Raw genomic sequence first — 26,615 nt, 5'->3', positions numbered from 1 at the left:
GTTCAGATTCAGATTCTCTCTGTGTGCTCAGTCGTGTTGAACTCTTTTGCAAGCCCATGGACTGTAGCCTGCCAGGCTTTTCTCTTCATGGGATTTTTCCAGGCAGGTGTACTGGAGTGTGTTGCCATTTTCTCCTGCAGGGGATCTTCCTGACTTAGGGATCAAAACTGCATCTCCTGTGTCTCCTGCGTTGGCAGGTGGATTCTTCACCACTGAGCCACCTGGGAATCTCAGGACTGAGAGTCTACGTTTCTTAAGAAAAAAAAAAAAAAACTCAGATATCAGATGAAGCCTCAAGTGAGGTCAAGGCTGCTAGTCCAAGTAGAAAGAACGTGAAACAGAGATCAGCTGATCCTTTAGCCCCTTAGTGAATCTACCTGCATAGAATGCCAGGCCTGCAGGGCAAAGCCAGGAGAAAGAGGTCACTTTTGTTCGAAATAAAGCCTTGTTAACAAGAAACCTCTTGCAGCTTTGTTATTTGCCCTTAACTCCTTGATTCCTTCCTTCAAGAATTCTGGTTTTGCAGTGACCTTTAGTTGAAGGACAGTTGTAAGTAAAGGACTTTGAGGGAGAAGATTATAGTACCTTCTTTGAAATGTTTCTAATAATAACCAGTATTGTTCATTTTTCTAAGTTATGATATATATATATAGGGATGATTCTCATCCGAGATCTTAAATAACGTTTGCCTCAGCAATTAACTGATTCATGTGCAAAGATTAGTGAGCAAATAGAACATCTATCTTAGATTTTATAGAAACTCTTTACAGTCTGTTTTTGTCCTTATATTGCATTCTTTGGCATCTGAATTCTTTCTTTATAGAATATTGCATAGACCAATACAATTGTAAGAGCTCAATGCAGACCAGCATTTCTAAAATTAAGTAAAATTATTTCAATGCAAGTTTAGGAGGAGCAGGCTTATATTTTGATCCCATAATTTTATTTATACAACAGAGGTAGAAGAAAATGATCAGACGATAGTGTGCTTTCAGCACTTTTAAGGTTGGAAAAGCTTTTAGGCTTGGAGAAGATTCTAAAAACCTTTCCTTAGTTTCTCTATTATAAAAAAAAGTGAGTTTATTGATTATGATGATTCCTATGGAGAATTAGGGGCTAATATGATCTATGAATGCCAAGTATAGGGCTTCTTTAGCTGTGTTTCATTGAAATCAGAATCTACAATATGAATCAAGATATACTAGTATCAGATGAGAATCAGCATCTGGGGTTCCCCATCAGAGTTGTACCAGAGTCACCTGGGAGTTTGCTGACACTCTGGTCACATCTGGACCAATTAAGTCAGAATCTCCGCCAGTTGTAGCCCCAGCATTGGGGTTGTTTAAAGCTCCATGGTGATTCTAAGATGTAATAAGGGTTGAGGCCCCATGGTCAAGAGGCTTAGCTTCTCTTTCACTTTGATATTTCACTTTGTAGTCGCCTGAATTATGGTTCTGGTTTCTGCATTTGAGCCAAATTCACAGGTTAGTTTTAAGTCTACCTTTTCCTGCAGTTTCTACATTCTTCTCCATTAATTAAACACTTGGCAGATTTCCTCTGGCTGTTCTTTAATTTGAAAGCATAATTTCTTCATACTTCCCAGTTAATTAAGTTCTACATTCGATTTTTTTTTGTTTGTATTTAAAGAAATACCTATAGGTTACCTGTGGGTTGAAACTTTATTTTTTAAAAATCTATTCTCTTTTCTAGCAGGTTGCAAACTAATGTGTCTTCTCACTTAATTATGCATGGTTCCCAGGGACTAATTTAGTGCCTAGCACATAGAAGGTGCTCGGCAAGTATTTGTGGAATGTATAAGCTGTCAATTTTTCTCTCTCCTTTAATTCTCATGCTCAAACAGTCAATTATTTTCTGTATCATGTTGATGTGTGCTCTTAAATATATCTAAAGTCCGCTTGGTTGCAATAGTAACCATCATTGTTTTGGTGCAGACTGTCAACATCTTTGTGCCTCTGCTTTCTCGCCCTCTTCCTCTAAGTGCGTTTGTCCCCCACTGTTGACACAAATTCTGCTTCTTCACTCCAGTTTCCACTGTGCAGTCAAGGGATTTGAAAAATTATTTTCTTTAAATTTATTATTTTGATTGTTACCACATTATAAATACTTACAGAATGCACAATTTTTAAGTATGAAAATAAAGTCAACTGTATTATCTAAGGAAATCACTCTTGACTTACCCAAGTATGCACATTTTGTTGTTTGCTTCATATAGATTCTGCTTTTTCAAAATCTTCTGTGACCTTGACTTGTTGTTGTGAACTGAATTTTTATGTACAGCATATTTCCTAAGAAGTACTGGCATTTAGTAAAACTGTTTTTACAACTTATTATTTTGAAGCTCCCTAGTTATAGACAATCATATCATTTGCACGTAAGTATAATTTTGCTCTTTCCTTTCTAAAATCTGTATCTAGTGTTTGACAGCTTGTGTAATTTTAGATGACTACTTGAAGAATACTGTTAATGGTAGTAATGGAAGGCATCCTTTTTTTTAAAATTTATTCATGTACTTATATTTTATTATTGAGAATAATTCTGGCTCCTTAAGTTGAAATAGATGCTATTCATTGTATCAAATAAACATTATTTTATTCAATTTTACCATGTTTAAAATCAGGCTTAGCTATCACAGGCATGTGATGGGTAGATTATATTTTTAATGTAATGAGACATCTTTGGAAACTTTTGGTTAGAGGAGTGCTAGGATTCGTTTTATACTTTTAAAAGAACACTTGGCTCTATGTGGGGAATGAAGAGTTTATGTCCCTGTAAGTATTATTATAAGAAGTGGTTGTACAAAAATTCTTAACTGGCTGCTGTATCTAGAAGAAGGCATATGATAGTACCTGTGCTGTCACTGTAAAGTTATAGGTGAGAAATTATAACTTTTCACTGTTGAGTCACAGTAAAATCCTTTTTGATCATACATTTTTGTCCTCTTTCCTCCTATATTCTTCCCCAGAGTGTGACTTTCAACCATTACCTTTTTGTGGGCTAGTCACTTTTTTTTTTTTTTTACCTTTTATATTTCTTCTTCCATACAATAACCTCATAGGATCATTGACTGCCCCAATAGTAATGTCATGTTGCTAGATTTTTATATACCTGGAAAGAGAAAAAGAGGAGCTTCTAGTTTTTTTGTTTTTTGTTTTTTGTTTTAAGCCAAGTTGCACTCTATGATTGACTGAGCAGCATTATTACGAGTCATTGTAAAACATGAGTCAGACTAGCCCAGAGGTACTTGAGAAGGTGGCAGGGAAACAAAGCAACCTTTAAATTGATTTAGCAAAACACTTAGTTACCATTTCATGGTAGGCAAAACAATAGTAAATCGTAAAGGAGGAATCTTCCTAGGACATTACGAAGAATAAAACCAGCATAAACTCATCGGTTGCTGTCAGCACTCATTTTTATGGTGTTTACATGAATGCTGGTAACAGAGAATGAGAGAAGTTATTTGTGGCTTTTGGCTGACATTAGAACACATCAGTAGGGATGCTCAAGCCTGTCTGTAGCCATGGTGTTAACTTTGTCTTGTAAAGAATCACATTTTGTTTACTGGGCAATAAGGAACACTCTTGGCTCAACTCCTGACTTCCCTCTCAAACATCTGTTAAACATTTTTACCGGGTGCAGTGGTGTGCTGGAGCTGGCTTGCAGTGGCTCTCTAGAGCCAGATGTTAGAATCTTTTCCCAACTTCATGTTTAGCCATCAGTGATGTCATGTTGGTAGCCTGAAAGCAGCTGCAGGGGGAGAATTTACACCAGAGAAATTGGCATAGGCTACAAATCAGGGGTGCTCTCACCTCCTCTGCACCCCTCCCTCCAAGAGCCAGTTGCTAAACATTTACCACCACATCACTGCCTGAATGTTCCTCCAGAAACTCAGATTGTGTAAATGTAAACCTGGTGTCTCTCCTTCTTTCTACCGTCACCTCCTCTTCCCGCATTCCTTATATTTGTTGATATACTTTAAACCCAGGCTCAAATCTCCAGAGGCATCTTTTGATCCTTTCTTTTCTCTTTTTTCCCCAACAGGAGATCCTTTTACAGACTCTGCAGATTACACTCCTCTTATCTCATATGCTTTACATCATCCCTCAATTTCTTCTGGTGCTCCCCCTGATTGGTCCCTGGTTGTGTCTGTTTTTCTCTAGCGATCCCTGGCTGAGTCATCTTCTATAGCTACTTAACTCCCTACTTAATCCCCCATCTCCACCTCCTTAGCCCATCTAACACACTGCTATCAGCTCACTTTTTGGAGGTGTGCTTTGTATTCTATCATTTTTCTGCTCAAATTAATCAATGAGTCCTCTGATTTTCAAATTAGGCTCGTACTTCATAGCTTGGCACACAAGGCACAGCCTACCTTTTCAGCTGATGTCCTACAATATCTGTTCCTCTTCTCAATGCTCAGGGATCCCCAAATGGCACGTGTGGCATTTCAAACAAAAGTATCGATACTATTTCTAAAATATGACCTTTCTGGAAAGCTCTTTCTTCTGCTTTGCCTGGGTCAAGCTTACTCTTTTTTTTTTTTTTTTTTTAAATTATTTATTTATTTTTGGTTGTGCTAGGTCTTCAGTGCTGCACACAGGCTTTCTCTAGTTGTGATGAGCCAAGGCTACTCTAGGTGCAGTGTGAAGGCTTCTCATTGCGGTGGCTTCTCTTATTGGGGAGCATGGGCCCTAGGGCATGTGGGCTTCAGTAGCTGTGGTTCCTGGCCTCCAGAGCACAGGCAGAGTAGTTGTGGCACGTCGGCTTAGTTGCTCTGAGGCATGTGGGATCCTCCTGACCCAGATATTGAACCCATGTTTCCTGCATTGGCATGCAGATTCGTTACCACTGAGCCACCAGGGAAGCCCAAACTTATTCTTTAAGATATAACTCAAGGGATGACTCTTCCTTGAACTCTTTTATAATTCCTTCTCACTCCTTGTCTTCCATACCAAAATAACCTCTCTTGCACAGCTGAACTCACTTCCTAATACTAAGCAGCTTTTTATCACACTCATCATTTTCCTCCATTCATTACAATTTATTTTAGCACATTGTGTCGTTTGGCGTAGCAAACCCCATCTTTTTCATCTTTGCCCCTAACTTGGGCTTGAGTACAATGCCCTGTTCAGTAGAGATTTGTTGGAAGAATAAACAAAAGGGAAAGAAGGTTTATACTCAGGCTGGACATTCTTGAATTGGTAGATATAAAAGGAAATGAAAGCGTAGGAAGTGAAAAATGGTACAATAGGAATATTTCTGGAAGTCCCCCCAGGGTTTGTTTTTAAGTGGAACATTTTTAGTTTTCATCATGTATTTGAAGAAGATATATGAGTGCTGGGATAGAATAAAATAATACCATAGTTCAACAGAAGCTAGACTCTGAACAAGTGGGTAGAAGTTATGGAACACATTTTCACTTAATATATAAGAAAACTTCCTGAAAAAGAAGCTATAATTGTTTATCCCAGGAATGAGATTCCTAAAAAGCTACTGAGCTCTTATCACAGACAGGATGCAGATGTATGACCATCTGTCAGAGATGTTATAAAAGGAATTTCTGCAGGGAGTAGATGTTCACTACGTCTTTTAAAACTCTTAATTCTTTGATTCTGTGACTGTTAATGAGTCATCCAGCTTATTGGTAGAGTTTTTGAGCTCTCAGTGTCTTAACCAAGATGGGTTCCCACAATGACTGCTGTGAAGATTTTTACTGTATAGTTGGGAGCATTAAAATCTTTAGGGAGACAGCATTTAGAAAAGTCCCTTCTCACCACTCCCTGCCATAAAAAGAAACAATTTTAAATTTTAGGCCCTCCAATTTGGGGGAAGACGTTTTATCACTATTTTTAGATTGTAAAATGTAAAATTAAAGTCTAGAAAACCTGCCATATTGCCTCTTTCTCCATAGGAGCTGAAAGGCAGCTCTAAATTTCTGCCTGATTAGAAATTTGGCTTAGTTTTATTTCCGTTCATTTGCCGTGGGTCCCCAAGGGCTTGGCTTGAAAGATAGCAGAACTGTCCAGAAGGCAGTCTTCCTGCCCCTTGTCTGGACTCCTTCTTCACCTGGAAACACCACTTGCAAATGTCATAAAATCCTACTCACTCTCTTTGCTAGTTATTTGCACTGCATCACTGGTCTTCATCCACCTGCTGACCTATAGGGTAACCTTGGTTTTTACCCCCTCCCTCACTGTGCCTTGTATAAGCATAGGAAGTTTTATGGGTTTTTCCCAGGATTTTTTTTTTCCAGAAATTTACTTGCAACTATAAGTGAAGAAAAGTACAGTCTTTCTCCTGCATTCTTGACCCCATTCTCACCTATTTCCTTCATGACATTACTCTCCCAGTTATCTAACCCTTCCATTGCTTTCACATCAACATCTCTTGGACATCTTTTTCCCTGGTGTAAAGCAATTTCAGATCTCCCTGATCCTAACACACACACACACACACGATACACTTTACTTCCCTTCAAACTATTGCCCCATTTCTCTTCTTCCCTTCCCTGCCAACTGCCGAAAGAACAGTCTTCACTCAATGCCTCATGTATTTTCTACCTTCAATACATGCCAGGATGATTTCTGTCCTCATCACCCCCATGAAACTATTTCTCCTAAGGCCATCACTCATCTCCTAGTTGCCTAATCCAGTGGCCAGTTTCAGATCCTCTTCCCCCTGGCCGTGGGTAATACTGAAATCCACAAGATGCTCATTCCTCCTAGAAACTTTCTCAGGCTGTTTAACCATCTGCTTCTCATTGTCATCTTAGCAATCACTTTGTCTGGACTTGGACTATAAAACATCTATAAACGATTCATTCAGAAAAATAGATTTTGAGCATCTACTCACAACCAGGTCCTGCACCAAAGCTAGCAAAAGATGATAAGCAAAACCTGCCCACCCGGAAGTGTAAGGGGGTGCATGGAGTGGAGCATCGGTCCCACAAAGGCATGACTGCAGGCTGTGACAAGGGCCATCTTAGAACACCATGGGAAAGTTTAACAGCAGCCTCATCCAGCTTGGGGAGGGGCTTCCCAGGTAGTGCAGTAGTAAGAATCTGCTTGCCATTGCAGGAGATGCAGGAGACATGGGTTCAATCCCTGGGTCGAAGATCCCCTGGAGAAGGACCCGCTTCAGTGTTCTTGAAGCAACCCGCTCCAGTGTTCTTGTGTGGGAAATCCCATGGACAGAGGAGCCTGGCGGGCTATAGTCCACCAGGTCGCAAACAGTCAGACACGACTGAGCACAGCACAATAACTAGCTTGGGGATCTCAGAAGGCTGCCCTGAGAAAGCTTTTGGCTTGCACATTGAAGGAGGAGTACGTTTTAACCAGGACAAGGGTAGGAGAAAGAATATTTCATGGAAGGAGCAGCATGCTCTGTAATAGGCAGTGTGATATAAGGCAGAGAGCATGGGCCCAGCATTGCCACTTACCAAACAGTCTGATGTTAACAAGCAAACAAACAAAAGCCTACTTGACCTCTTTGGGTCTTAGTTCTCGCTTCTGTTAAAAATTTTGCAGTCAGAATTATATGTGCTCATATTTGCGATGTACCTGGTATATAGCTTTGGCATAGTCAATAACGCAGAAATAGATGTTTTTCTGGAACTGTCTTGCTTTTTCAATGATCCAGCGGTTGTTCCTCTGCCTTTTCTAAAACCACCTTGAACATCTGGAAGTTCACGGTTCACATATTGCTGAGGCCTGCTTGGGGAATTTTTAGCATTACTTTACTAATGTGTGAGATGAGGGCAGTTGTGCAGTAGTTTGAGCATTCTTTGGCATTGCCTTTCTTTATGACTGGAGTGAAAACTGATCTTTTCCAGTTCTGTGGCCACTGCTGAGTTTTCTAAATTTGCTGGCATATTGAGTGCAGCACTTTCACAGCATCATCTTTCAGGATTTGAAATAGCTCAACTGGAATTCCATCACCTCCACTAGCTTTGTTCATAGTGATGCTTCCTAAGGCCCACTTGACTTCACATTCCAGGATGTCTGGCTCTAGGTGAGTGATCACACCATCGTGATTATCTGGGTCATGAAGATCTTTTTGGTATAGTTCTTCTGTGTATTCTGGCCACCTCTTCTTAATATCTTCTGCTTCTGTTAGGTCCATACCATTTTGTGTCCTTTATTGAGCCCATCTTTGCATGAAATGTTCCCTTGGTATCTCTAACTTTCTTGAAGAGATCTCTAGTCTTTCCCATTCTGTTATTTTCCTCTATTTCTTTGCATTGATCTCTGAAGAAGACTTTCTTATCTCTCCTTGCTATTCTTTGGAACTCTGCATTCAGAAGCTTATATCTCTCTTTTTCTCCTTTGCTTTTCACTTCTCTTCTTTTCATAGTTATTTGTAAGGCCTCCCCACACAGCCATTTTACTTTTTTGCATTTCTTTTCCATGGGGATGGTCTTGATCGCTGTCTCCTGTACAATGTCACCCGTCCATAGTTCATCAGGCACTCTGTCTATCAGATCTAGTTCCTTAAATCTATTTCTCACTTCCACTGTATAATCATAAGGGATTTAATTTAGGTCATACCTGAATGGTCTGGTGGTTTTCCCTACATTCTTCAATTTAAGTCTGAATTTAGCAATAAGGAGTTTATGATTTGAGCCATAGTCAGCTCCCAATCTTGTTTTTGCTGACTGTATCGAGCTTCTCCATCTTTGGCTGCAAAGAATATAATCAATCTGATTTCGGTATTGACCATCTGGTGATGTCCATGTGTAGAGTCTTCTCTTGTGTTGTTGGAAGAAGGTGTTTGCTATGACCAGTCCATTCTCTTGGCAAAACTCAATTAGCCTTTGCCCTGCTTCATTCCGTTTATTGACTATGCCAAAACCTTTGACTGTGTGGATCACAATAAGCTGTGGAAAATTCTTCAAGAGATGGGAATACAGACCGCTTGACCTGCCTCTTGAGAAACCTATATGCAGGTCAGGAAGCAACAGGTAGAACTGGACATGGAACAACAGACTGGTTCCAAATAGGAAAAGGAGTATGTCAAGGCTGTATATTGTCACCCTGCTTATTTAACTTCTATGCAGAGTACATCATGAGAAACGCTGGGCTGGAAGAAGCACAAGCTGGAATCAAGATTTGCGGGAGAAATATCAATAACCTCAGATATGCAGATGACACCACCCTTATGGCAGAAAGTGAAGAGGAACTAAAAAGCCTCTTGATAAAAGTGAAAGAGGAGAGTGAAAAAGTTGGCTTAAAGCTCAACATTCAGAAAATGAAGATCATGGCATCCGGTCCCATCACTTCATGGGAAATAGATGGGGAAACAGTGGAAACCGTGTCAGACTTTATATTTTTGGGCTCCAAAATCACTACAGATGGTAATTGCAGCCATGAAATTAAAAGACGCTTACTCCTTGGAAGGAAAGTTATGACCAACCTAGATAGCATATTCAAAAGCAGAGACATTACTTTGCCAACAAAGGCCCATCTAGTCAAGGCTATGGGTTTTCCAGTGGTCATGTATGGATGTGAGAGTTGGACTGTGAAGAAGGCTGAGCACCGAAGAATTGATGCTTTTGAATTGTGGTGTTGGAGAAGACTCTTGAGAGTCCCTTGGACTGCAAGGATATCCAACCAGTCCATCCTAAAGGAAATCAGTCCTGGGTGTTCTTTGGAAGGAATGATGCTGAAGCTGAAACTCCGATACTTTGGCCACCTCATGTGAAGAGTTGACTCACTGGAAAAGACCCTGATGCTGGGAGGGATTGGGGGCAGGAGGAGATGGCTGGTTGGCATCACCGACTCAATGGACATGAATTTGGGTAAACTCTGGGAGTTGGTGATGGACAGGGAGGCCTGGTGTGCTGTGATTCGTGGGGTCGCAAAGAGTCGGACATGACTGAGCTACTGAACTGAACTGGCATATAGCAGGTACTCATGAAATATTGACTCAACCCAGCGTCTTTCACTCTTGGGGCTGTGAAGATTGTAGGGCGTTTCAAGTAATAGTCTCCTTAATTGCTTCTAGGAAATATGCCTCACATTCCAACTCTCTGGGGCTTATGCAATGGTGCTGTCATTCTGACAGAGGGAGGGGGAAGCAGATGAGGAAGCAGTGGGCCCAGGGTGTTTATGCTTTGCCTTTGGGGAATATCTGATCCCAGAACCTCTTTTCTGTGAGTTGAGAGTGGCCGCCTGCCATCTCATGGGGCCCAGTTCTGATGGGGGTGTCCCTCAGAAGGACACTTTTCCTTTTAGGTCCAGTGGACTGTGTTTTCCTTGAGCAGCCAAGCTGCACAGAGGATAGAGTGCAAAAAGTGCTTCTTTGAGCAGTAATTGGATGTGAATGCTGGTTGCTGGTGGGGGCGAGGCGGCGGACACTTGATGAAAGGCACCCACCATCTGAAAAAGTTCACCACCAGGTAGCCTCCTCTGGGGGAAGCCACCACTGTGCCCTTTTATTAGCACACGTATTGGAGGGTTTGTGGGGCTTGGCAGCCGTCCACAGCCTAATGTGAAAAAGGCTCTGGATGGATCGGCCCCTTTGAAGCAGCTGGGCTGGTTGTGGGTGCTGTGTGTGGCTGGGGTGTGGCCTCCAGATGCCAGATGCCAGATACCTCCTTTGCTTTCATGGATTTTTCTCACCGCTCTTGCGAGAAGCTCACTGGATAGCTGCCCTCTTGGGCAAGCAGACCCATCCTGGAGCTGCAGGGGCGAGAAGACCCTGAGCGCAGAGGAGAGGGGAGGCCACCCTAGAATGAGAGAGAACGACACACCGTTTCCCACACCCTCCTCACTCTGAGAATCAGAATCCTCACAATGGGCTAGGAAGGTGATCATGGGGGATTCTGACCTGGCTGCCTCTTAACCCTCATTTCCAAATGTGTTTGAACTTCCCTCTCCTCTTTAGGGATGGCGGCTGTGGCAGTGGGAGTCTGTTTTCTCCATTATTTTTCATGAGAATCCTTTGAGAGATTATGTAAGGAAACCTGGCATAGAAAGGGGAAGCACCCCAAATGATAAAATTGGGGTTTTCACCAGGGTGGTGACTCCACAGTGCTCCTTACCTGGTCTTGCTTCCTCTCCGATTCCTGAATAACTGCTTTATGTGAGCACCCTCAGTCACTTGTGGGAGCACTCCACCCTCAATCCCCACCCCAGAAGTACCATTTAAGGAGGCTTTCCCTCCAGAGCCATCCTGCACTTACAGGAGTCCCAGACTCAGCCTCCTTCATTGTGTTGGCTTGCCTGTCTTCCCTTGCCTCCCCAACACACTGTGAATGTCCCAAGTTTAAAGCAGTGGTACTTTATACACAGACACTCAATGAGTGTTGAATGGAACAGTTTCAAACATGGTGTGTATCTGTCAATATTGGGTGAAAAATATGATGAGACTAGTCACCCCAAAGAAGAGATACTGGGATTTTCTGAGTAAAGAACCTTCACTCTCTTATTTCCTGGAGGATCTTTTCCAAGTAGGACTATTACCTAGCTTTAGTCCATATTTAGATATAGTCATGGGATACTGGTACTGTAGGGACACTGCTTTATTACCAGTGAAGAGGTAAGGACATAGATAAAAATTGGCATCACACTGCTATCTTCTTCTGATTGTGTTACTGTCTCAGACGTGGTAGAGAAGATTTCTCCCCTGCTTACCAAGTATTCTTTTGTACTTGATATGTTAATTGGATATACCCCAATATAAAATTTAAAAAAAAAGTAAAAAAAACAAAAAAGAACCCTATTAAATTGTACATACAATTTGTTTTAAAAAAGTGTATGAAGCTGGATGCAGTACATAGGGAAAATGAGATGTTACGAAAAATGGAAAAGCTCTTAGACCATTATCACTGATGCTCCACCTTACCCCCCTCCAACAGAGTGTTCCAGTCTATATCCTCTCCCTCCTAGGGAGACACCCCATGCAGCCATTCATGATTATTCAGGGATTTTAGTCCACTAACCAGCCTGGCTTTCCAGGTGGCTCAACCGTAAAGCATTCTCTTGCAATGCAGGAGATGCCGGAGACCTGGGTTCGATCCCTGGGTCGGGAAGATCCCCTGGAGGAGGAAATGGCAACCTACTCCAGTATTCTTCCAGGAGAATCCCATGGACAGAGGAGTCTGGCAGGCTACAGTCCATGGGGTCTCAAATAGTAGGACACAACTGAGCACCATGCAACCAGTCTTCTTGTTTCACAGTGAGCATGGCAGTGATGGATTGAATGTGTTTAAGAGAAAAGTGATTGATTTTCTGACAAGAAGCCATTCTTATGTCTTATCAGCCAGCCCCGCCCCCTAAACTGAAAGGGTAAGAAGCTAAATGCTAAAACAATTAAGGTTACTTGACATTCTATCTCCTGGCCACTAGAGGGGGGTAGCGACCAGGCTTCTCTCTCCAGCTGGATGTGAGGCATCTTTGCCCAAACTGAAATGTTATCCCTTGAAGAGTGACAATTCAGCATACCTTCCGTTCATTAGCTTTTCCCTCTGTGAAGTCAGTGTTTCGTACTCAAGTAAAGGTAGCTCGTCTTTCCTAAGAGGAGTATTTCCAACCTTGTTAGTGAGTATAGAGACTTTGGCCCCTTTAAAGTCATAGCTCCTGGATGTGGGGCAAATAGAATGGTGCACACCCCTTCCCCACCCCTTCCCCACCCCTAAGACGCAAGCTAACTTAACTATGAGCATAAGAACCATAGTTTCCACATATGATCTGATATACGGCCTTATCAAGGGAGAAAATATTTTAGGTTCCAGAACATGGATGATTATTGTTTGGTCTCTGTTCAAAGCAAGAGTGAAGGAAATTAGCATCTAAGGAAAATCATAAGCATTGCTACTCTTTCGAGGAGATGTCTGTGTCCACAGATGCCTCTTATTCCACTAAGACCATCTCTGGTTTTTGAAGGGTGCCCAAGGCTGATGCTTATTTCTGGGATGCCTGTGTAAGGCTGGCTTCTGCTATGTAGGTCCTGGCATTCGCTTCCTGGAAAGTGTTACGAGGATTAAAGCAATCAATTTTGTTCAGTATCTGGAGAATCTAAATAGTTGCAAATGTAGCATCCCTAGGTTTTAAATCGGGGATATTCCTAAGTAGGCAGAGAATGCACGACAGGAACAGAATCCAGGCAATCAAAGGGGTTCCTTGTGAGTAATTATCAAATTGGTTTGGTAGGTTATTTCTGTGTTATTTTAGTATTCTGATTTTTATTCTTGCAAAGCAGGAAGAGAGCAGTTACGGAGAGAAGGACACTGAAGGCAGGAAGAGGAAAACACGAAGGACTGGGAGGGCGGAGCTTGGGAAGATCGCAGAAGAGTCCGTGATCTCTGCGATTTCTCGAGTCTGAGAGACTGAGTGGGTTCCAGCGCATTCACAGAGTCCGTGTGTCTCCAAGCGTCACACCGAAGAGTTAAGGCTGCAGATTATGAGGCTCTGAACCCCTCAAAGAAAGAAATGCCTTGAGGGTAGCCCTGCCAGGCTGCTCTGTGAGGAAGTGAGGTCTTGAGGTGCAGGCTCCGTGACTGCCATCAGGGATCATTTTTGGTTTTGTTTTTAATATTGGAGTTTGGATCACATGATTATCAAGTCTCAAATCTGGTCATTTTCACTCTTGGCTTGTACTGGGGTCCCTGCCTGTGCCTGAAACTTCCTTTTCCTCATTCTCAAAACAAACACAATTACACAGATCCTTTAAGACCCAGTTCCTGTGTCTCTCCTACTCTGTGAAGCCTCTGGACACACTTGCCTGCCCTGTGGATCCCATTGCTCTGGCGCTTCCCAGGCGGCACTAGTGGTAAAGAACCTGTCTGCCAATGCAGGAGACATAAGAGACACAGGTTTGATCCCTGGATAGGGAAGATCCTCTGGAGAAGGGAATGGCAACCTGCTCCAGTACTTTTGCCTGGACAGAGGAACCTGGGGGCCTATAGTCCATGGCATCACGAAAAGTCGGACACAACTGAAGCAACTTAGCACATTGTTCAGTATCCAAGGGCTTCCCTGGGGGCTCATACGGTAAAGAATCTCTCTGCAATGCAGGAGACCTGGGTTGGATCCCTGGGTTGGGAAGATCCCCTGGAGGAGGGTATGGCAACCCACTCCAGTATTCTTGCTGGAGAATCCATGTGGACAGAGGATAGAGGAGCCTGGTGGGCTATAGTCCATGGGATTGCAAACAGTCGGACATGATTGAGCCACTAACACTCATTTTTCTTTCATCCCATTGCTCCAGCTGTCTGCCATTAAAGCCCTCACGTCATTTCAAGTTTGGTTTTCAGTATCTGTGCAATTTTCTCTTCTGGCTGGGATCCATATCTGTTCATCTTTGAACCTCCCTTAGTGCCTGGAATAAGCAAAGCTCAATGAGTTCATTCTTCATACTAAGGAGTGAGCTCAAGGTCTAATGTGTGTGTGTGTGTGTTTGTGTGTGTGTGTGTGTGTGGGGGGGGTGGTGGAGCTGGACTGCAGATAAATTCAAGATCCACAACCAGAGACACAGCTGGCTTCCCAGATTCTCCTGCTCCATCTCCTCAAATAGATTTCATGAAATGCACAAGATCATCCAGAAGTACCTGACCTTGCTATTCTAGCCTGGCAACCCTAGGCCACCTGGAACCAATTTAAACTCAGATATTCTCGCTCATAGTTAAGCCCTGGTGGTGCCAACTGTGGCTGGCCCAGGAAGAGTCTGGAAGGAGCAGTAGGCTGGCTTTGCAGACTTGCCCCACACACTTATTAACAATTCAATAAAGCTACGTTACATTTCACATTATTAAATCTTTGAACCCCGACTTCTAGGTTAGAGTACTGTTATTTGTATATGAAAGCATGAGAGTGCCTATATAGTATTGAGGAGAACTGAGGTAGCCACTTCTGAGTTAGGTTTGGAATTGTTTTCTTAGGTATACTGTAACATGGATATGCCTTCAGGTTGTGGCTGCTACCTCTAGTTACTTCCATGTAACTCAGGTTAGGAAAGTCAGCACAGAATTTCAAGGGTTAAAGTATTTGTGAAATTTTAAGTAGTCCCTTGGTGTTAAATACACTCCATCCAGTCAGGACTCTGTCTCTAGTAGCCTTTCCCATCTCCCTTTTTCATTGATTCCCAGGCACTAATAAGCCTGAGATGCTTTCACTTGCTTCTGTGAACTCTCCAAATACATGGAGTAAGGACAGCCATAGGACCCCAGTGTGGTTTTCTAGTCATCTTCCAGTCCTGTTCTATTGTTGCTCCCAGGACAACTGACCTCCAGATTGAACAAATAGCCCAGCCAGAGACCCTTCATGGTGGCGGAGGGGAAAGCCGGAGCTCTGACTCTGGCTCCTAGATGGGGCTGGCTCTTGCTTTGCCTATCTGTTCCCCCAGAAACCGGGTGGAGCGTTCCCAGTGGTTCATATATCTGTCTTTCAGAACTGTGTTTGGTAGCAAAGTCATGAGCACTTGCTTCTCTCTGGCAGGCATGGCCCTCCTGCCAGGAAAAGCAGAGGGAAAATCACTTGGTGTGCTGTTGCTAGGAAGCAGAGAGGTGTTTGATGTTTTGATTTTAGCAGTGTTGGAGGCTTGCCTTTTTAATAACACGAAGAACTATAGGTTGTTCGTACAAGACTGAATATGTGCTTTCCTGAAAATGTGTCATGAATGCAGAATTCTCTCATCAAAATCTTTTTTCCCACCATTCACTAAATGAAAAAAAAATCCTCTGGGATACAGGAGAGGGGTACCAGAAGTTCAAAATGAAAATGACACTGGAAAGGTTCTTGTAGAAGCAGCTTTGTTCCAAGGTAGCCATGGGTAGCAGCTCCCATACCACAACCAGCAAGTTAGGGGCAAGAATGGAATTCATGCCCCTCAGATATCAGTGCCCAACTGCCCAACCCCATGGAAGCCATGTGAAGGTTATCAGGCCATTCTCATCTACTCTTGGGATGATTCACTGAATGTTTAATGAGCTGTGTGTCCAAGGCACAGTGCTTGGCTGGATGAGCGAGATATAGTTCTGCTGCTGAAACAGAGAAAGAGACCATAAGGATTCAGAGGGTCTGTACAAGAAAAAAGATGTGGAAGGCACAGGACCTGATAGACAGGGGATAACTTTTCCTGAGCCAGTCAGGGAGCACCACAGAGGAATCTGAAACTGTCTTAAAGGATAGGCATCTGATTTTTCCAGTGGAGAAGACAAAAAGGCACATTCGAGGCAAAAACAAGGCATAAGGAAGCCTGATGCTTGATGAGACGGCCCCATATGATTGGATGGAAGAATGAATGGGAAGAAAGAGGGATGTTTAGATGGCCAGGGACCTTGACATTGAGGCCAAGAAATTTGAACTTCCTCTGTAGATGAGGCCTTAATCTCACTCCACCAATAAATCCCTCTGGAGAGGACAGGAGTGGTTTTCAAATACAGACAGAGCTGCATTCTTGGTACCACCGTCCCAGTACAATTTTCTGCAGTGATGGAACTGGTGGAAATGTCTAATATGGTGGTCACGAATTACAGATGGCCACTGAACACTTGAGGTATGGCTAGTGTATGAATTTTAGATTTATTTAATCATAGTTAACTTAAATTTCCATGTAAATGGCTCCATGTGGATAGTAGCTATCATCTTACAGCTTTGCAGGAGGCAGTGGTTGTAACTTGACAGGGGAAAAAAGATAAGGAGGCTCCCCTGTAGGTAAATTGTGATAAGCCCTATTTCAGGGAGGGAAGGGACCACAGGTAGGTGCTGACACATGTACTCTGCTGGGTGCTAAGAGGAGAGGTGTTCAAAGGGTCTTATTGACACGTGGAGCATGGCACATGCACGTAAAATGGATAGACAAGGGAGGCAGTTGGTATGTGACATTACAGTACAGCACAGAGCCAGTTGTTTGGGGCCCTGTGATGGCCCTTGGCATCCTTTTCCTTATCTCTGCACCGCACAGCTGTGCAAACCCCATGGAACGAGAGTCCTGCCTGCACCTCTCTGCTGTCAGGAAAGATGCCAAGGGCAGGGAGGATAAATTAGAAAAGCATTTCTAGGTACATTAATTAAAAGCTCCCATGGCGGAAAGTATGCTTTACCAGGGATTGCTCGGGCCGAGCTGGTGCTCTTTACCTGCAGGGCTTTCCTGGAAAAGCTCATTTGAAGTGGATCCTGTGGTTTCCCGTTGGAGCAATGGGCGATGGTGTTTCCTGACCAAGAACTCAGCATCAGACAGAACATTACTGACAGAATAACACCATGAAAGCAGAAAAACCAAAGCCATAAATCTCAGTAACTACTGAAAGTGATAACATTCTGCTACTGATTCCGTAAAATGAATATAAATGTAGAGTATTGGTGAATACTGACTAAGGCAAGGTCCATGATCTTCTATTAACATATAAAAATTCAGCTCCACTGGGTCATAAATTAGATTTCACCCAGGCTGAAGTATTAAGTGTGATAACATGAATTGAATACTTGAATAACAATAGTTTTGCCCCTCCCTGAAATTTGACAGGTCTATGAAGATGCTTGTATTTTCCTCTTAATAAATTCCTATGTTATCAGCAGAAGCATGCATAATTATTCTGTTATCCATTCCATTCACCCGGATGTCAAGCTCACAGCATCATTAGATCAACGAGGTGGAAATCTGAGGACAACACAAAGTGGATCAAATCACAGCCTATGTCAGGAGGCCTCTGATGTACAGATTAGAAAGATCTTAGCTGGAGAAATATTTAATAGCTAAAATCTACAATGGAAGCTTTATTTTTCTCCAGTTCTTTATTTTTCACTCACTCTAGTTCCTAAATTTGGATTTAAATATTAATACATCTTATGACATTCCTTTTGTTGTTTAAAAAATACACTTGTTATGCCCAGTGTCCGAGTCCCCAAAACTGAGAGAATAAGACATCCACAGCAATGCAAAAGCATAAAGGGGTTTATTGCTAGCTCGAGCTAGGGCTCCCGTCTCATCCAGCACAGTGGAGTCCTGACGAGAAAGCCCTGAGCTCTGACTCACAGCTGCTTTTATACAGGCGGTTCTTAGTACAGCTGGCGGGTAATGATTGGCTGAGCCATACACACATGCGATTTCCAAATCCTGCATCCCTATCTGGATTGGCTCAGGACTTTCCCAGGGTGTGGTTCCCGGGAATCATGACTCAGGTTTTAATCTGGTTTGGCACCAGCAGGAACTCTCCTAGGATGGGGCTTCCTAGAATTGTGACTCATGCTTACAGGAACCTGAGGCTTAGGCCTGGTGTGGCCTGTTGAGCCTGTCACGGCTCAGGTTAGGTCCCAACACTGTGATTTTGTCTTTTTAGAAAAGTGGTACATGTTCATTGTAGAAAATATGCAGGAAAATAAGAGAAAGAGCCAGCACTCAGGGTTGACTGCTGTGAATATTTGGGTATATCGTTTTCTGCGTGTGATCACTCCAGTATTCTTGCCTGGAGAATCCCGAGGACAGAGGAGCCTGGTGGGATATAGTCCATAGAATCACAAAGAGTCAGACATGACTAAGTGACTTAGCACATAAGCCTGTGTGTGACTACACAAGACTGGGACAGTTTTGCTCTTTTTCCATTAATCCTTCAGTTTCCTTCAGTTTAAAAATGAACATCATAAACACCATTGTAATGTCTGTAGAATATTTCATTGTAGAAGTCTCCTAAAATGTATGTAACTGATGTAGGCAATTTAGGTTATTTTTTTTTTTCCATTTTAATAGTATTGTGATGACACCCCTATATATAAACCACATAAGTTACTATTTCCTTGGGTGTGAAATTTCCCTATCAGGATAAAAATGTTTCTTAGGGCTATTTGTAAGTATTGCTAAGTTACTCTCTAGAAAGATCTTCTAATCTTATTAAGAACATGAGAGTTGAGATTAGAAAGGCCTGAGTTACAGTCCTGGTTCTGAAGTTCTGAATCTGTCATCAGCCATGAGACCCTGGGGAAATTGGTAACATCTCCAGGCTTCAGTTTCCCTATCTGTTAAGTGGGCTGGTAATACCACCTGCCTCCTATCTGGTTCTGTGTGGAGTAAATGTGATAATTCATGTAAAGGCTGAGTAGAGCAAAGTGCTCAACATAAGCACTAGACTTTTACACTTTTGCCAGCAGAGTATGGACTGTCTATTTCTTCATTCTCTTACAAACTCTGGGTACAATTTTGTGTAACAGTCAACTTGACAAGTGAAAAAAGACATCTTATAGTTTTAACTTCTGTGACAAGACACATCTTTCAAGCCTTTAAAAATACGTGACATATTTCAAGTTAAGGACTGACTCTGACAAACGTTTTTCCCTCAAATGTTGTTTCTCATGAGTGCCAAGTAATAGAAGAAGCTCAAATCTTCCTTAGTCTTAAAGGGTAGATGTATTATTGATTGTGTCTGAGAGTCCAGAGTAGTCTGTGGGTAGGGTAGATTATGTGTACATAGCAATTATTAAATATGTGCTTTGAACATTTCTCTCAGCAGTCTCAGTGAATTGGATTGAGCTGTTCATAATTTATTTTAAATTGTATAAATACCTTCATACAACAACTGGCAGAAATATAGAGAAGAGAAGGAAAACACTAGCCAACAGTCCTTTCACACAAACAAATTAAATTTTGTTTGCTGACTGTCCAAACAGTTTTATAGAATTACATTAGACATTCTTTCAAATCAGAGGGAGCATTTCCTCTGGTTGAGATTTTTCTCATATAAGTACCACCATGTTACCAGGTTCATGAGGTCCCATCCCCTTCCTGTCATGTCAGTGGGAGTTGAGTACAACCGCCAGGGTACCCATACCCCTGGGCCAGGAAAGAGGGTGAGAAACACGTGAAGCAGAAGTGGGCTCAGAGGGTAGGACCGGAGCAGCCAAAAATGGTGCCGTGAAGTCTGAGTGCAGATGTGGTGGGCGTGAGTTAGTCTGAAATGAAAATTGAAACAACAAAGGAAATAATGTTGAGGAGGATTCCTTCTCAGACATTTAGTGGCTGTTGTAAGGACAGGCTTTATTTGTCTTTTCTTGGAAACCCGGAGGCTCCACGTTAAAGACATAACATGTGTGTCTAATATCAGAAAGGGTTGAACATGATTTCACAGGTTTTCTGTAATACAAGTGGAGAAGGTATTAAGAATTACAGCTTTGATTATTGCAGAGAGCAGAGAGAGCAGTTTTTCTGTCCTGATTATTGTGTCTTAAGTATCAGGCATCAAACAGTCTCTCTTTGGATGAAATGAAAGCACTCTTGAGGTTTCAGACTTGTTTCTCTTTTGTTCCAGCATAGTTCCCATTTCCCAAGGCTGTGGCCTTGAGTGTTGAAATGTAATAACTTTGAAGGTACACGGTGAGTCTATTGATCTTTTAATATGGTTTCTGCCATTTAATTCTTGTTCAGAGCAGGCAGTTCTACCCAGAGCAAGCTGGTCACTCTCTATAATCAGGTGTGTACACATCTCACAGCAAGAGGGAATGCTTGTGTAAGAACACTGGATGATCATGTCCTGATCACTTTTCAGGATCATCAGTGCTATTTATAATCTTGAATATTATTTTTTCTGCTTCCAGCCTTGAATTAGATTCTGTAAAGAAGTGGTTTTGCTGGACAGAGGATGAAAAAAAAAAGGGTATTCTAATCTTGGATGTCTTATGTAAAATGTTAAGTCAAAATTGTTAGGCAATAAACTTGCTGCAGGGCTTCCGTGTGACTCAATGATAAAGACTCTGTCTGCCAATACAGTACACCCCTTGGGTTCATTGTCCTGGGCTGGGAAGATCCTCTGGAGAAAGAAATGGCAACCCACTCCAGCATTCTTGCCTGGGAAATCCTATGGACAGAGGAGACAGTCCGTGGGGTTGCAAAGGAGTCAGAAACAACTTAGCAACTAAACGAACAACAACAAAACTTGCTGGGAAGAGAGCACTAGTCTCAGGAGATGTAATTTAGTTCACTTTTTTGTCACTTACTAGTGTGACTTTGGACCTATTTGTAGAATGACTTTTTTTAAATTAATAAAACAGGGACTATGCTATGTCCTATTTAGCACTCGTAACAGAATGAGAAAGGCCTTTGTAGACTGTAATATCATAGTCCAATGTGAGGTTATTATGTCTCCGAGGTCAATGTGTTTGAAAATATATTAGTTTGTGTTTGAAACACACTTCAGTTCTCTTTACATCCTAGCCAATTATTTCCATATTTAAATTTAAGCCCCTTAGGCACTTCCCAGGTGGCACTAGTGGTAAAGAATCGATCTACCTAGATACAAGAGATGTAGATTTGATCCCTGGGTCGGGAAGATTGCCCAGAGTAGGAAATGGCAACCCACTCCAGTATTCTTGCCTATAAAATTCCATGGACAGAAGAACCTGGCGAGCTACAGTCCATGGGGTTGCAAAGAGACACAACTGAGCGACTGAGTAAAAAGAAAAACAAGGACCTTGGCTCAATCTCCTATATTTTTCAGTCTAACTAGTGGCCTGAAAGTTTTGCTTTATTTGGAATTTGTCACCCCACATTCTAAAGAACGAGGTTCAGTGTTCCTCAAAAGACTAAGATTCTAAGATACTGGAAAAGTGAATCCTAATTGAATGTCTTCAGAAAGCCAAGGGATTTGATTCTCTCATCAAATTGGTCTCTATTTCAGTTATATCCTAATATGTATCAGAGCTACTCACAAAATGGCAGCACCTTGAACAGGGATGTATTCTAAGAGCTGTGTTCCCAACATGGTAGCAAATAGACATTTGTAACTGTTTACATCTAAATTAATTAAAATTCAATCAAATAAAAAGTTTGGTTTTTCATTCTCACTGGATACATTTCAAGTGCTAATTGACCAGATATGATGAGTGGCTATAACTTTGGACAGTGGAGACTATAGAGTATTTCCATCATTAAGAAAGTTCTATTGACCAGTCCTGCTCTAAAAGAAAAGGAAACTGATGTCACATTATTCAGAGGTATCCAGTAAGGTTTCATGAAGTATTTTTTATATCATTTTTAGGTTTCCAATTTAAAATAGCAGCCTTTAATGTCCAGACAAGGTTTGACATTCACTCACCCACTGCTTTTCTTCAAGTTGTATTTAGGATACTTGGTATTTGATAGTTTTGAATGTTCACTTCTTTCTGTTGGTCCCTTAGGTCCTGCGTGACAGACATGTGTGAATGTCCAGTCCATAAAAACTGTTACTGCGAATCATTCCTGGCATATACCAGAGCCTGCCAGAGAGAGGGCATCCGTGTCCACTGGGAGCCACAGCAGAACTGTGCAGGTGAGAAATTTCTGGCAGATCCAACCATCAGAAACTCAACGACAGTGCCCAAGCTAGTAATGTGCTCAGTCGCTAGGTCATGTCTGACTCTGCAACCCCATGGACTGTCATCCGTGAGGCCCTCTGTCCATAGAATTCTCCAGGCAACAATACTGGAGTGAGTAGCCATTTCCAAGATAGCACTAAAAGAGAATTTGATGATAGGTGAATGGTCACATCCCCCCTTGGCATTATAAGTAGCCCAGCTGGATTTCAACTTGATAAAACACAGGAACTTCTCACTGGGCAGGATAGAAAACGTTTAAGAGAAGTGCTTTGTGATGAGCACATTTGCACAATTTAAGGATTTCCACTGGTGCAAAATCCTCTTTTTTTTTTTTTTTTTTTAGTTTTTTATTTTTTATATTTTAAAATCTTTAATTCTTACATGCGTTCCCAAACATGAACCCCCCTCCCACCTCCCTCCCCACAACATCTCTCTGGGTCATCCCCATGCACCAGCCCCAAGCATGCTGCACCCTGCATCAGACATAGACTGGCGATTCAGTTCTTACATGATAGTATACATGTTAGAATTCCCATTCTCCCAAATCATCCCACCCTCTCCCTCTCCCTCTGAGTCCAAAAGTCCGTTATACACATCTGTGTCTTTTTTCCTGTCTTGCATACAGGGTCGTCATTGCCATCTTCCTAAATTCCATATATATGTGTTAGTATACTGTATTGGTGTTTTTCTTTCTGGCTTACTTCACTCTGTATAATTGGCTCCAGTTTCATCCATCTCATCAGATCTGATTCAAATGAATTCTTTTTAACGGCTGAGTAATACTCCATTGTGTATATGTACCACAGCTTTCTTATCCATTCATCTGCTGATGGACATCTAGGTTGTTTCCATGTCCTGGCTATTATAAACAGTGCTGCGATGAACATTGGGGTACATGTGTCTCTTTCAATTCTGGTTTCCTTGGTGTGTATGCCCAGAAGTGGGATTGCTGGGTCATAAGGTAGTTCTATTTGCAATTTTTTAAGGAATCTCCACACTGTTCTCCATAGTGGCTGTACTAGTTTGCATTCCCACCAACAGTGTAGGAGGGTTCCCTTTTCTCCACACCCTCTCCAGCATTTATTGCTTGCGGATTTTTGGATCGCAGCCATTCTGACTGGTGTGAAGTGGTACCTCATTGTGGTCTTGATTTGCATTTCTCTAATAATGAGTGATGTTGAGCATCTTTTCATGTGTTTGTTAGCCATCCGTATGTCTTCTTTGGAGAACTGTCTATTTAGTTCTTTGGCCCATTTTTTGATTGGGTCGTTTATTTTTCTGGAATTGAGCTGCATAAGTTGCTTGTATATTTTTGAGATTAGTTGTTTGTCAGTTGCTTCATTTGCTATTATTTTCTCCCATTCAGAAGGCTGTCTTTTCACCTTGCTTATAGTTTTCCTTTGTTGTGCAGAAGCTTTTAATTTTAATTAGATCCCATTTGTTTATTTTTTCTTTTATTTCCATAATTCTGGGAGGTGGATCATAGAGGATCCTGCTGTGATTTATGTCTGAGAGTGTTTTGCCTATGTTCTCCTCTAGGAGTTTTATAGTTTCTGATCTTACATTTAGATCTTTAATCCATTTTGAGTTTATTTTTGTGTGCGGTGTTAGAAAATCCTCTTAACCTCAAGCTACCAGCTTGATGTGCTTAGCACAGGGATAGTCATTGCTGTGGTTTAGGTTACGTATGGAACAAAGAAGATCCAGAACAGTTACAGCCATTTAAGTTCTTCAGTATAGTTCAGTTCAGTTCAGTCGCTCAGTCGTGTCTGACTCTTTGAGACCCCATGAATTGCAGCATGCCGGGCCTCCCTGTCCACCACTAACTCCCAGAGTCCACCCAAACTCATGTTCATTGAATCGGTGATGCCTTCCAACCATCTCATCCTCTGTCGTCCCCTTCTCCTCCTACCCTCAATCTTTCCCAAGATCAGGGTCTTTTCAAATGAGTCAGCTCTTCACGTCAGGTGGCCAAAGTATTGGAGTTTCAGCTTCAATGTCAGTCCTTCCAATGAACACCCAGGACTGATCTCCTTTAAGATGGACTGGTTGGATCTCCTTGCAGTCCAAGGGACTCTCAAGAGTCTTCTCCAACACCACACTTCAAAAGCATCAATTCTTTGGCGCTCAGCTTTCTTTATAGTCCAACTCTCACATCCCTACATGACTACTGGAAAAACCATAACCTTGACTAGACAGACCTTTGTTGGCAAAGTAATGTCTCTGCTTTTGAATATGCTGTGTAGGTTGATCTTAACTTTCCTTCCAAGGAGTAAGCTTCTTTTAATTTCATGGCTGCAATCACCATCTACAGTGATTTTGGAGACGAAAAACATAAAAGTCTGACACTGTTTCCACTGTTTCCCCATCTATTTGCCATGAAGTGATGGGACCAGATGCCATGATCTTCGTTTTCTGAATGTTGAGCTTTAAGCCAACTTTTTCACTCTCCTCCTTCACTTTCATCAAGAGGCTCTTTAGTTTTTCTCACTTTCTACCATAAGAGAGGTGTCATCTGCATATCTGAGGTTATTGATATTTCTCCCGCAAATCTTGATTCCAGCTTGTGCTTCTTCCAGCCCAGCGTTTCTCATGATGTACTCTGCATATAAATTAAATAAGCAGGGTGACAATATACAGCCTTGACATAGTCCTTTTCCTATTTCGAACCCGTCTGTTGTTCCATGTCCAGTTCAAACTGTTGCTTCCTGTGTGATTTTTTTTTTTTTTGAGAGAGAGAAACTGCTATATAAACACCAGTAAAATGTTCTTTTCCTTCTGAGAGACAGATTGCTGTAATAGTCATTATAACGCTTTGATCTCAGGCAAGTTACTTAGCTTATTTGATATCTGTAAAATGGGCTTCTTTGTTCATCCAAGAAATATTTTTTACAAAATGGCTAAGTACCAGGCATTAAACAAAACACTGTGAGTACTTTGGTGACTATGAGAGATGGGTTGAGATCCCTGCCATTGAAGTGCCGCCAGCCCAGTGGGAGAACCAGACAAAACTAGTAACTCTACAATAAATACTTGCTAAGTGTGGTGAGTATGGTGAAAGAAACAAATAAAGCAGAGCAAAAGAAAATAAATGGAGCCAGAGTGGGTGGCTACTTAAATGGTGAGGAGAGAAAACTTCTCTTCGGATGTGATAGTCCAGCTGCACATTCTAGAACTAAAGGGAGTCAAGGCAAGAGTTCTATGTGGAAGAATCATATTTGTATAAGATAGCAGCTCTCAAACTGGAAGTGAGTCAGTGTGAGCACAGTAGGCAAGGGAAAGAAAGGCTCAAGATGAGAGTGGAGTTGAAGCTGGAGCTGAAGTCCTGCATGCAGGACTTCACAGGTCTTGAGAAGGAGTCTAGCTTTTATTCCAAGAAGGATGGAAGCCACTGATGGAATTTAAGCAACCTTCCTTCTGCTTTTCAAAGACCACCCTGTTTAGAGAATGCATTGAATAGGGCAAGGTTGAAGGCAAGAGGCTGTTGCAGTAGTTGGAATGACAAAATGATGGTGGCTTGGATTAAGATGGAGGCAGTGTGTGGAGGAAGAAGAGAGATTCTAGATATATTTTGGAAATTAGGCTTCCCTGGTGGCTCAGAGGTTAAAGCGTCTGCCTCCAATGCGGGAGACCCGGGTTCGATCCCTGGGTCGGGAAGATCCCCTTGAGAAGGAAATGGCAATCCACTCCAGTATTCTTGCCTAGAGAATCCCATGGACGGAGAAGCCTAGTAGGTTACAGTCCACGGGGTCGCAAAGAGTCGGACACGACTGAGCGACCTCACCTTCACCTATGGTAGTATCTACTCTGAAGAGTTATAAGCATTAGTAATATGTATGTGAAACATCTAGAAGAGTGCTCAACTCTTCCAAGATAGTCAGTAGCAATGCTACTCATAGACGCAAGATAAGACGACTGTCTTTTGCTACAAGGGTTGGCAAATGTTTTTCTTTAAAGGACCGGTTTTACCTAGAATGGAAAGACGGGTTTGCAACATTCTTCATGAATCCGAGAAAACTTAACTCCAAAATTGGAAAAGAAGGCAGTTCATGGCACTGCTAACTTTAATATATACATTGGTGGAGTGCAAGAGTGGTCAGCTGGTTCGAAGAATTGCCTTGAGTCTTATTTTCAGGACATGGACCTGATGTTCACTTAGATAGTGGATCTCAATCTGCTCGACATTGGAGTCATTCTGGGAGCTTAAAAAATAAGCCAGGAAACTATGCCTGGGCCCCAAGCCCAGATATCCTGCTTTAACTTGTCTTGTGTATTACTTGAAACCTCTCCGGTGATTCTGACCTGCAGTCAGAGTTGAAA

General features: G+C 42.1%; 1 protein-coding gene across 2 annotated transcripts in view; it reads left to right on the top strand.

Annotated features, from left to right (window-relative positions):
- Positions 1-26,615, top strand: part of BMPER (BMP binding endothelial regulator) — a 257,047-nt gene that overhangs the window by 218,674 nt on the left and 11,758 nt on the right. For both annotated transcript variants that reach the window (XM_042248614.1, XM_004007905.5), the window contains one exon: positions 22,119-22,249. In XM_042248614.1, coding sequence (XP_042104548.1) covers positions 22,119-22,249 — 131 coding nt within the window. The remainder of the gene's footprint in view (positions 1-22,118; positions 22,250-26,615) is intronic.

The sequence above is a fragment of the Ovis aries genome, chromosome 4 (genome assembly GCF_016772045.2).
Source record: "Ovis aries strain OAR_USU_Benz2616 breed Rambouillet chromosome 4, ARS-UI_Ramb_v3.0, whole genome shotgun sequence".
NCBI classification, from domain to species: Eukaryota; Metazoa; Chordata; class Mammalia; order Artiodactyla; family Bovidae; genus Ovis; species Ovis aries.
Note: the sequence above shows the minus strand (reverse complement) of the source record. Positions and strands in the feature narration are given on the sequence as shown.